The 12,429-nt window shown below is 39.3% G+C and overlaps 1 protein-coding gene across 9 annotated transcripts in view; it reads left to right on the top strand.

Annotated features, from left to right (window-relative positions):
* The first annotated feature begins 303 nt into the window (after positions 1-303).
* PIK3CA (phosphatidylinositol-4,5-bisphosphate 3-kinase catalytic subunit alpha) overlaps positions 304-12,429 on the top strand; it is a 31,569-nt gene continuing 19,443 nt past the window's right edge. Inside the window, exons 1-5 of one of the 9 annotated variants that reach the window (XM_041467926.1) lie at positions 2,156-2,340; positions 2,440-2,546; positions 9,053-9,466; positions 10,998-11,207; positions 11,877-12,127. In XM_041467926.1, the coding sequence (XP_041323860.1) occupies positions 9,115-9,466; positions 10,998-11,207; positions 11,877-12,127 (813 nt within the window). In that variant the 5' untranslated portion in view covers positions 2,156-2,340; positions 2,440-2,546; positions 9,053-9,114. Of the gene's footprint in view, positions 353-378; positions 823-1,361; positions 2,131-2,155; positions 2,341-2,439; positions 2,547-2,580; positions 2,709-2,730; positions 2,979-3,009; positions 4,407-6,511; positions 7,200-7,859; positions 8,045-9,052; positions 9,467-10,997; positions 11,208-11,876; positions 12,128-12,429 lie in introns of those variants that run through there. The other 8 variants (XM_041467927.1, XM_041467930.1, XM_041467931.1 and 5 more) reach the window with 8 other exon arrangements.

Consider the following 12,429-nt stretch of genomic DNA (forward strand, 5'->3'; position numbering starts at 1 on the left):
AGAACAAGTGTGTAACTGCACAAGCCAAGGAGTGGGGTCACAAAAAGGACTCTTGGTTTTGGGGGCTGTGTGCAATGTATGACCCACAGAGCACACCTTAAATGGCCACCAAAATAAGACCTGACCATCTGCAATGGTGAGACCACACCCACTTACTGCTCTCATGCTAATGAGGAACCCAAAACCACTCCCACTCTGCCTCATGCTAATGAGGATCCGGAAAACTCTGCCTACTTTCACCTCTCATGCTAATGAGGTGCCAAAAACCACTCAAACATCTCAGTGGGATTCTGCCACCGCTGTGAAGAAGCCCAGGGCACTGGAGGACCAAGGGGACACCACAGGATCCATGGTGGTGACTCTCTCTCCTGCCTGCTCTCTCTCTTCTCTTTCCCTTATACACTTCATGTGGCAGAATAATGTTGATATCGTTGAACAGGTGTTTTGGTCTCATTTGCAGCCTAACTTTTGCAGGGAACTTTAACATCAAGTCATAACAGATGCTTTAACAGTCATGTACAGGAGTGATAGCCATTTGGTTAAGGATGCTGAAGAACCATGTCCCAGTTTGCCAGAGCTGGTTTTGTGCTTCAGGCTGGAGCATGCAGCGCCTACTGACACACAGTCACAGTGGATCATGTTTGTTTGCACTTGTTGAACAAAAATGCAATGTTTTGATGTCGTGAGCATCACGATTGTGGTATCCAGCCTGTAAGTGCAGAGAAAAGTGCTGTTCAGCCAGGATCAACAGCTACAATGAGAATAAACACTCCTTGAGGTTTCAGAGAAACTTTTTCCTTGAAACTTACATGAAGCAGTCAGGTAGGTTTACAAAATCGGGAATTTAGTCTTGCAGTGTTGTTTCACATAGAAGACCCAGCTTTCCTATGTGCTTAGGTGTAATACACCTACACCTACGTGACCTGTGACCTTTAGGGAGATGAGGCCTGATGGGAGCAATTAGTGTTGCCAAATTCTTTGCAGATGAATATTATCCCCTCTTGGTGTGGAGGGTAGGCAGGACAATCTTGGTCCTTGGTCTTTGGTTGAAAATATTTTCTGGAAAACTGTTGCTGTTCACCTCTCAGCAGGGTTATCATCTACTGCCAAATGAATATTTAGTTAATCACCATTGACTGTATCACAAACAAGTGATAGGGAGTAAGACTTCATTTGTGACTGACCCTTGAAAAGCTGTGGTATTTTCCTGTTGTGGTTGTAGCTTGTGTGGTAGTAGACAACAGCTTCCACAGGGCAGGGTTTGCACACAACTGGATTTGTTTGCTGCTGTCTTATTCCGTGTGTCTTTTACAGGATAACCTGCCAAGAACTGTGTGAGTTTCAGCTGTTTATAGGATAAGTGTATTTAGCTGCAGAATTGAGTTTTTTCATTACAGTGGCTGTGCCTTTGTGTTAACTCTGCTACAAACTTCCTTCGCTCAACAAATGATTTTGAAAAGGGAGCTAAGGAGCAGCTCAGTGGAGAAAGCATTGTTTGAGTTTTTCAGTTGAGGAGTTTAAACAAAGAGAAAAATAAAACAACCTACTTCCATGGCTTTTGCTGAGGCATGTGCTTCCTTACAAATCCTCTAACAAAAATAAAGTTGCATGCTATCCTTGTTTGCCAGTAAATAAAAGATAATGATTTCTGCTAACTGAATTCAGTAAGTCCATGCAAACTAAACCCATGCTCCTGTTAAGTACTATTTGGCTGCAGAAGTCTGTAAAGATAGCATAAGTGGAAAACTAATTTATATTTGGATTACAGAACTGAAACTTCTGTTTCCAGTTCAGTGTTCTAGGCTTACTATGAAAAATCTGTGAAGATGCAAGAATGGTGCTATCCACTGCCAGTGCAAAAGCTTTTCTGGTTTTGTACGTTGGCTGCTTTCAGGGTCTGGAGTAACTTAATACAGCAGAAACACTTTATCTCAATTTAAAGTTGCTGCCAGACTGCATCCTAGGAAATGTTACATGGGAAGTAAACAAGATACTGTAAGTCAGTCTGAGTCTGATGTCTTTTTCAGCTGCTTCTTAGTAAAGAAAGGGCTCAGAAGGCAACTGTTCTGTGTAAGGATGAATGTAAATTAATAATTGAACACTCCTGACACTGTTGCTTGTGTTAGAGAGGTAAGTGTAACTGTGTGAGGTCTGCAGTACCTCCGGAGTTTTATTACAGCTCTTTCCCTGCCTTTCTGGGTAGGGACAGTTGGGAGAGGAAATCTTTCCTCTTCCTCAGTGCGACTGGAGGTTCATCATGCTGCAGCAGTTCCTTCTAAAAGCCAAGGTGACAAATCTGGGGAGAACAACACTGGGAAAGGCCCTGGATCTGAGTTACAGGTCTGCTGCACAGCTGCTTATGTTGGGTGGGGGTTCAGACTAGGCTGGAGCGCAGAACACCTGGATTAACTCTGCTCTGGTTCCTTGTCTCTGTGCCAGCACTTCCTGTTTTTAAAGATCCTGTTTACTGTCTGCATTCCAAATATCCCAGGAAGGTGGGAGGATGGGAAGAAACATGGAAAGAAAAGTAAACAGCATTATTTAAGGTGGAATTTTATTTTTTTTTAAAGTTATATAACCAGCATTTGTTACTTTTCAAACCTGGTTTCATTAAGCTTTTGTTTACATCATCTGGCACTAATTTCCAAAAGCAGAACTGCATGTGAAAGTTGACATTGAAACCTTTAATATTTGCAGCAAGGAGCAGAGTAAGGTTTTGTGGTGTGCTTTGGCTTTGTGTTCTTCCTGATGTTCACATAAAACAATGTTTTTCAGCCATATGAAATGGAGTATTAAACAAAAATATGTAATGAAAGGAAAACCTTATTTCTATGGGTGCAAAATGGCATGTTGCTCTGATTTTGTTGGCAAACTTTAAAGCTTTTGATTTAAACAGCTTGAAAGAATTTCAGTGCTGCTCACTGACCTTCAGAGCTCACAGCCTAATGTGGAGGAGCAGCACAGAGCCAGGTGGAAAGGTAATTCTCATCCTGCTACACAGCAAGCCAAACTAATTGCTGAACTAATGAGTAAGCAGATATGTGAAGTGTAAATAGATGATATGTTGCTTTTCTAATTCTTTGTTGTGCTTTATGACTACTTGTCCTCCATAAATAACAAAATCCTGTCCTTTGAGGTGGAGCTAGGTATGGAATTACTGAATGATTTTGGACTAAAAAGGAAAATTTAATTCCCGGCTTTACTTTGTTTAACGAAGAGAAAAAGTTCTGCCTTTAGCTGGAAGAAAATGTTCTAGGACAGATATTCTGCCTTTGGTATGTCATGGGATCCCTAGGGAGAAGGCACAGTCCTAGTGGGAGTTCTGGAGGTCACCAGCAACTCCAAAATGCTTCTTTCTCGTGATCCTGTTTTCATGGCTCCCAGACAGTGAGGGAAGCTATAAACACTGTGCCTGCATGGATGGGGGAGGGCGAACAAGGGGATTGCAGAATCAGAATTCACAAAGGTCTTTTGGTTCACTTGGAGAGGAAAAAAATACTCCAGCAATAGTAAATCTTTTTAAACTGATCATCTTGGATTTGTTTCAGCTGTTTGATCCTGCAGCAACATAGCACACATAGTTCCTCTTGGGAAATACTTTGTAGTGAGTTCTTCTTTTTTCAGGGTGACCTCACCATTTATTTTATTCATAGTATCTGAGAGTCACTAAGAAAATACTGTATTCTGAAAAAAAATCTGGATGTAAGATAACTTTAAAGAGAACAGCTCTGAAATGTAGCCACCCCATATTCTCATATGAGAAACTGCTTTTCACTAATTTCTAGTGAGCTTTTGCATTCATAGGAGAAAAAGATCCAATATTTCAGCAGTACTATTATTCTACAGATGTTGCCAATAAATTTAGGGGTCTTTAGCTCCCTCTAGAATAAGGCAAATGTACTCAACACTGGTTTTGAAGGGTGGAAGAAATAGGTAACTACAAATAAAATTGGTAGTGTTTGGAAATACTTGTCTGTTTCAGAGATGTTTTTGACAGTGTTAAATCCTCCTGTTTGCTTCCCCTGGGCTGCTGTTTGTGATCAGATAAGGAGTTCCGGGTATCTGCTCGTTTTCTGGGAAATAAGGATGAAGGCAATACGTATGAATTAGACACGCCTGCAGTGCAACAGTCTGCTGGTTTCTATTCTGAACAAAGCAGTATTTTTGCCAGTTAAATCTGTGTATAATAATGTTTTCATGGAGGACAGTTTCAGACATCTTTGTACTAGTCTTCCTGGATTCTGGAAGAGTGCCAGCTTGGCAAACAGGAAGAACAAAAGGACAGTACTGAAAATACCTAATCTGGAGCAGTCTTACTGTCACCACAGAGCAGGTTTGGACAGCAGCAAAATTGGAAAACTCTGTCCAGTTCTCTTCATGTTTTAGAGTGCCTGATCTGTCTGATGGTGAGAATAAAACATTCTGGCATTTAGAAAGGTTGAAATGTCCCTTGCATTCTGAAAAGTGTTGTTCTTGTTCCAGGAACTCTTTTATTTGCACAAACTTACAGCTTCTGTTTTGAGGATTCCATAGTACTTTATAAAAGCTTATTTGGGGTCATACCTGGAATTGATACTTCTGTCAGTGTGATAGAGAATCAGGAAAATCATTTAACCTACAGATGAGTGCACAGTAAATCAGGATCATAAATTGTTGGACTGTTAAATGAATAGAAGGCAATGCTAGGAGTCTAAAGGAAAATTCTGCCTGGAAAAGAAATCAATCCAGACACAAATCCTAATGAGCAGCTCTCTGATACCAAAGATGCCACAAAATATTATAAAACATTGCTACATCCTGTGTGTACAAACAACATAATGGGATTTGTCTTGTGACTGGAGAAACTAATGGACTTCAATTAAAGTGTAACAGTTCGCTGAATGACTCATTCAATTTCAAACGTGGGCTGATAAAATTGTATCGAGTGTTCAGTCTGTGCTTTTGAATGGGTTTTGAAACACTGGCTGGTGTGCAGAGCAGTGCAGATTGTTCAGTTCTCAGACACTGGGATGTGTGTGCCTCCCTGCATGAGCATCCCATGCTTTATACTTCAATGCAGTATTACTGCACAGTGCGCTTCTTGCTCCCTTGTATGCTTGCCACATTTCTTGCTAGTTGGTACTTTAGAGAGGGAAGAACTTCTTGCAGAGCCTTAAAACTAACTGTAGGTACTTATGCTGATGGCAGACAGGCTGTTTCTGCTAAAGTAAACAATAATATTTTTCCCCTAGATTGCCCCTCTGATATGCAGAGTGTGTCTTCATCTGTAAGGCAATAGAACTGTCATAGTTTACTGAAACCAAATTTTCTAAACTTGCAATATCATATTCTTAATAAGGAACTATATCGTCTATATCAGATTATATTATTTATATAACCTGTAAGAAAATAGGCTATATAAATTAGCATTCATATGCTAAGTGTATCTGAAAGCAAGTATTATGGAAGGCATGTTTATCTTCCTGCTGTCTTCCCTCATGTATGTTTATTCTTTTTGAATGGAATCTCAGAACTAGAGATTGTTTTGTGCTAGTCCAGATGTCCCAAAGCTTTTGGCAGGATAAAAATGTTTAAGGTGCTTTAGGAAGGTCAGGGATTGCAGGTGTGATGAAGTGTTCATTTGAAGTTTGATTTAAATAACATCTCTCTAGAATCCCCTTTAAATTACAGTCCTTTTACTGTCGAAGAACATAATTGATTCTATTTATTCCAGGCAGCCTTCCAGATTTTAAAGTGTACACAGAAACACAAGCTGCCAGCTATACTTGAAAACTGTTTCTGTTTACATTCTTGCTTTCCAAATCCAAACCCTGGAGGCGTGCTTACATGTGCAAGTGGATTGAATGTGCACACAGTGACTGCATGCACCATTCCAGCACATGTCTGTATCCCAGCTTGAAACAAAAGCTGCTGGCTTGGTGCAGTTGCTCTAAAAATTGTAGATTTTGGGATGTCACATTTGGACCATTAACAAGTTTTTAAAGAAAAGGTACTGAGTTGTCATTTAAGGCTTGAATTCTTTAAGAAAGCCAAGGCTGATGTTTATTTTGAAGAGATGCTTGGCTAAAAGGATTTACATTTTTGGTGTATGTGTGTCTCCCATTCCTGCCTCTGATTCTTTGTTGCTGGTAGGGAGGGAGGAAACCTTGCAGTGGCACCATCCTTGCAGCTGTTCTTGCCCAGCCCTGCTGCAGTCAGGCAGCCCCCAGCTCAGACCTGCATTAGGCTGACTCCATGGGGATCTCAGAAGGAGCTAAAGCAACAGAAGGCAGCACAAGAAAGGGAAAGTGAGCTGTCCTCTGCCATCCATCTGACCTGTAACCAGTCGGCTCAGGGAGCCCCAGTGCCAGCAGGGTGAGGAGTGAGAACACACGCCTTGGGCTGGGTGAAAATGGGCTCTCATGGCTCAGAAGAGCCTCAGCAGGAAGGTGGAACTGAAATTAAAAGGCTGCTGGTACAAGCTGAGTCTGTGTTGTGAATATTTAATTTGGTTGTGTCCATCTGTACTATCATTGTGTGTGTTTTCCTGTGGACAGGGAAGCTCATATGACTGCATATTCTTGTTTGTTTGAGGGCTTTGTGCTGCTTTGTGCCATAACAGTGATGTGCTTCTGCCTGTGTTTGCAGTTAAGAAATGTAAATAGGCATGTGATTCAGTGATATGGAGAGGGAACCTTGCTCATGCTTTGCCTGATCAAAAAGATGCCATTTAAACTTGTGTATTCCATTTTATCTGTGAGCTGAGGATAGTTATCAGTGGTTTGGAACCCTCTGAGTTACTCTGAATGGTGTTATTTGGGTTCACTGGCAATGTTTGGTAATTGGTAAGCTTCCCAATTTTGTCTCTGTAAATACACTGTGTGTGCTGGGAGCTTTCCACTTCAGCATCCGCTGGCTGAGGCTATCACAATGATGGGGGAAATAAAACAGCTTCTTTAAGCGCTTTCTTAAAAAGAAGTCAGTTGCAAAGCGTTTCTAAATATGCATGAGGTGGTAGTGAAAAAGCATTTTTCTAAATCTGCAGTGACACTTCAATACTTTTGTGGATATTTTTAAAAGCCCAAACTGCAACTACAAAGGAGAGATTAAAAAAGACAACCCTATTGCTACTCAGAGTTCCTTAGGAAGCAGTGGATTTGGGAAAACATCATTTTCATTCTGATGTTTCTTTGTAAGAACCTGAAGCGTGGCAAGAGCAGGTACTGTATGTACTGGGAAGAAAACTTTTTAGAAAAGAAATGCTAATGTAACAGGGAGGATCACTTTTTCTTATATATAAAATGTCACACATTATTTTTATATGTGCATAATTTAATTAATATATACAGGAATATATTTTAGTATAAATACATATTTTTAAAATTTGCTGAGCAAAGGGCAATCATTGCAACCATTGCTTTTCCACAGTGAGAGCTTTCAGGAAGCTGATCCAATGGAAGCTGATCCAACAGAAGACATTGTGGGTTTCCCTTCCTTTCTGTTGTGAAGAAAACAGAGATATAGGGGCAGTCCTGAGATGGTTTGTGACTGTAGTGATAAGAGAAGGAGTAATGGTTACAAACTGAATGAGGGTAAATTTAGGCTAGGTAAGTATTAGTCTTGACTGTGAGGGTGGTGAGGCCCTGGCACAGGGTGCCCAGAGCAGCTGTGGCTGCCCCATCCCTGAAATGTCCAAGGCCAGGTTGGACAGGGCTTGGAGCAGCCTGGGACAGTGGAAATGTCCCTGCCCAGGGCAGGGGAGTTGGAATGAGATGCTCTTTAGGGTCCCTTCCAACCCTTAACATTCTGTGGTTCTGTGGTGGATTTCTGCAAAATTAAGAGCAGTAAATGCACAGATAGACAACTTTCTTTCATTGCAGAAAAATCCAGAATACTGTGTGAAAGTATCAGGATTCCAATAAAGAAGAACAAATAATTTGTAACATGAAGTGTTCTTCAGTCTTGTCACAGGATGCCAAAAGTTTGTATGTGAAAACACTCTGAACAAACTGGATTTCTTTTGCAAATACACAAATATTGCCTCTGGTTAAGGAAATTAAAATAGGTAGGGATTAGGCGTGTTTATTGGTGAAGTATCACTGTGTGCCTCCTGGGTTGTTCTGCTCTCTTTTTGGCATCTCCCTTCACCCACTGGGCTATAAAACATCTCCGCTCTGTCCAGACTCTGGTTTTCTCATACTGTGTCCCATTCTCATTTTCTCTCTTTCTCATACTCATTTCCTCTGCTCTAAGATGGCCAGAGCATCACAGATAGAGAGTCACACGTGTTCCCCTCCTTTCCTTTGGCTTGGCAGGGACATTCATGCAGCTGCCAAAGGGAACTGGAACAGGGCATTGGCACTAAATAAAACAAGCCCAACTACAAAGTGTTAGTGGGGCTCAATTCCTCTGTCTCATTAATGGAAAAAAGGGGTTTTTTTGTTGGTGTAAGTAGCTTATACTGATCTGAAACAGCTATGGCCATGTCTTCTGTGTACATGGATTCTTAAAATCAAGTTTAGAGCTTTTAGTAAATATTTATAACTATAATGTAAGTGTTCTTTGAATATGTAGAGGTTTGAGATGAGAAAAAAACATTTTTAAATGTGGAAGCCTTGGTTTAGCTAAACTTAAAAGAGCTAATGGTTTGTATCGTCCAAATTATAATAAATGCTTCACTTTCCAGATTAAAACTGTAGAGAACTTGGCTTGAGATTTGGTTAAAAATTTCTATAATAATTTGAGTATTAGGTATTTTCATCCCTCTGCTATTGAAATGTTCTATTAATGAATTAAAAGTTCAGATTTTTAAAAATCCTCTATTCTTAAGACTGTATGTATATTGGCATTTTTCCAAACTAGTATGATTCTATTAACTGTTTAGTTTGAGTAGATATTTAGATTCAAATACAAAGTTCTTAGGCTTGTTTTTAGCAAGTCTTTCTTGTGAATGTAAAATAGAGCCTTGACTATTCATCTACAATTATAAGTGGCATTTGAACCATTTTATCTGAAATTCTCAGTGATGTTTGTATTTTAAATTTTGACATTTAAATTTCTGATTTTCTCTCAGGTTTACACAGACGAATCACTTCTTGAAGAGCTCGAAGTACAAAGTTACCCCAAGACTTAAAAATGCCTCCACGGCCATCATCTGGTGAACTATGGGGCATCCATTTGATGCCCCCCAGGATCCTGGTGGAGTGTCTCCTCCCAAATGGAATGATAGTGACTCTAGAATGCCTCCGTGAGGCCACCTTACTGACTATTAAACATGAACTCTTTAAAGAAGCAAGGAAGTACCCTCTCTATCAGCTCCTTCAAGATGAATCTTCTTACATTTTTGTAAGTGTTACACAAGAAGCAGAGAGAGAAGAGTTTTTTGATGAAACGCGGAGACTTTGTGACCTGCGACTGTTTCAGCCTTTCCTGAAAGTTATTGAACCAGTAGGTAACAGAGAAGAAAAGATTCTTAATAGAGAAATAGGTGAGATTATCTTCTTTTTAAAACATTGTTTAACTGATGATCCTCTTCAAAATATAAAAAACTGGAATGGGTCATGTTTGTCACCTGTATCTGTCATGTTTCATAATTGCCAGTTGTTGCACCAAATGTCCAAAGATGCTGATCATAGTAAAGCCAGTATTTCTAATCAGTGAGTTAAACTTCTGTTTTCTGATCTGTTTAATTTACCTTGGCTTTGTAAAGCATATTTGTATTTTCGTGTGGGTTAGAGGGTATCTTTTTGCTCATAAGTATCTTTTTGCTCATTTAGCAGGATTTTATATTATTACAGAGCAATGCCTGTCCTGTTATTTGGGAAGTCATTTATTTTGGAGTTTACAGAATTGTAAATTCTAGATATAACTACAAATCTTAAACCACATTTGTGGACACAGATTTTAATTCTGCTCTAGCTTGCTTAGAAAGTCGAATTTCAGAACTTAGGGTTTTTCACCTTTCTTCTTCCCTCTTCTGACAAAAGAGCATAGGCAGAGGAGGGAAAAAACCACCTGAGAATGGAGATGTGAAGGCAAGACAGATTGATGTTTTGAATCTCTGGAGTAGCTTATGATTTTCCATGCTCCATTGTGGAAGCCCAGGGAATCTGGCATTTGTTCCAACGTCTTGGTTAAGAATTAAATTGAGGCAGTACAAACATACCCACTCCTGTTTCATTGCTAACAAATGTGTACTGCAGTGGCAGAGACTTGTCAACTGGAAATACTTGTTCTGAGGTACTGCTAATTGTTAAATGATTTAATTGTGACGAATGCATAATAAGTAAATTACTTCTGTTTTGTAAAGCTCAACATGTTCAGGACTTGGGGAGAGCAGTGGTTAGGTAACCATGCAACACAACAATTGAAAGTTTCCATTTGAACACTCATGCATAAATGATGATTTATCCAAGTAATCCCATTAAAGTAAATGGAATTACATCTGAAGGACCTAAAAGAAATGCACTGTTATTATATGGATCTGTGTCAAAGAGTTTAAGTTCAGTGTCTCTTGGAGTGCTTATACACTGTTCTTGAATAGTGTAGGTCATTAAAAAAAATTAATAGCTGTCATTCCATTGTAAGCAAAGTTGATTATGGTCCTAATAGGTACCAATAATCCTGTCAGGATTGGAGAAAAAAAATCAAATTTCATAGCTCCTCTGGGCCCCTTAGGAAACTCTGTGCTGACTTCAAAGGAAGTTGAGTCCTGGTCCTTTTCCTCCAGAAGGAATGTTGGCTGTGAGAGCAGTGATTTCAGGCTTCCAGGACCTTCAGGGAATGTACACCTGTTTTCTAACCTTTTCTGTGTCTGCTGAGTGCACTTAACTTTAGAACTGTGTAGTTCTTGAATGATATAAAACAATTTGTTTATATAAATCAATATGCATGTAGAAGCTGACACATATTTTAGGCTGTGTTTTGCTTTATGGTGGCTTTTTCTGTGACTGATTGAAGAAATGTTTAGCTGTACATGTCAGTTACAATGATATCCTCATGCTGCTCCAATGCTGTAGGTTTTGCTATTGGCATGCCTGTCTGTGAGTTTGACATGGTCAAGGATCCAGAAGTACAAGACTTCAGAAGAAACATTCTGAACGTGTGTAAAGAAGCCGTGGATCTGCGAGATGCCAATGCCCCACACAGCAGAGCACTCTATGTCTATCCTCCAAATGTGGAGTCCTCAGCTGAACTCCCCAAACACATCTACAACAAACTAGACAAAGGTAAGGGCAATATTTACAGCAGAAACGTAATATATTTTCAGTGTTTGAAATCAAAGAATATAGCTGTTGACTTAGGCGGATCACTGTTTTATGTTTTATATGTTTTATGTTCAGCAATACCTTACACCTTAAGTTATTTATAATAATTTTCTTGATGGACTCTACATTCAAAAGGGTATTTAAAATTGTGCTATTCTAACTGATTCTTGAAATATAACTCAGTAAATAGAGGTGACTTTTTTTGGTGTGTGGGAACAGCTTGTTTTCTTTGCAGTTTTCTATGGCGTTCAGATATCTTGAAATAAATGATGCTGAATCACTGAGTTACTTTGCAGTCCTCAAATATGAAAGAGGTGCTGCTATTTTCTTGAAGGCCAAATAGTCAGTAGTTTTCAGTTAATAAAAATATTCTTAACCTCAGGGCTAAAAGTTTGAATTTCCACTGGAGTCAAAAACAAACTTAATACATCTAGTTCCCTGCAGAAATTATAAACCCTCTCTCAGTTTGGGCAATGAATCTTGTTTACATCTTCTTTAATACTAAAAGCAAATCTTTGTGTTGGGGAAGCATGGGAGTTGTTTGGTTTGGGGGTTATTTAGGGTTTGTGCTTTTTCTTTGGAAACTGCATTGAAAATTATAGGCCTGACATTATTTTACATTTATTGCAGGGCAAATTATAGTGGTGATTTGGGTAATAGTCTCACCAAACAACGATAAGCAGAAATACACCTTAAAAATCAATCATGACTGTGTGCCTGAGCAAGTTATTGCTGAAGCAATTAGGAAGAAAACTCGAAGTATGTTGCTGTCATCTGAACAACTGAAACTTTGTGTCTTGGAGTACCAGGGCAAATATATTTTAAAAGTCTGTGGCTGTGATGAATACTTGCTAGAAAAATGTCCACTGAGTCAGTATAAGGTGAGTAACATAAAGGATTTCTTTTGAACTACACCAAAATAATCCAAATTTGTAGGGAGAAAAATGGATCAGTATTAGGTTTGATCCAAAACATAGGAAGTGACAGTGTGTGCCCAAATTGGCTAATCCATGTGCTTCAGAAGGGAGAAGGAGGAGAAGAGGTAGTTTGAACTAGAATTTGTATCACTCATGTAATTTTTCTTCTTTGAATGTTTTCCTCTAATGTTAGTGCTAAATCAAAGGTAGGTACTTTCAGAAATATCCTGGGTTTTTAATGGCAAGAGATGAGCTATATTTGAATG

Source organism: Pyrgilauda ruficollis, unplaced genomic scaffold (assembly GCF_017590135.1).
Source record: "Pyrgilauda ruficollis isolate IOZ18807 unplaced genomic scaffold, ASM1759013v1 scaffold21, whole genome shotgun sequence".
Lineage (NCBI taxonomy): Eukaryota > Metazoa > Chordata > Aves > Passeriformes > Passeridae > Pyrgilauda > Pyrgilauda ruficollis.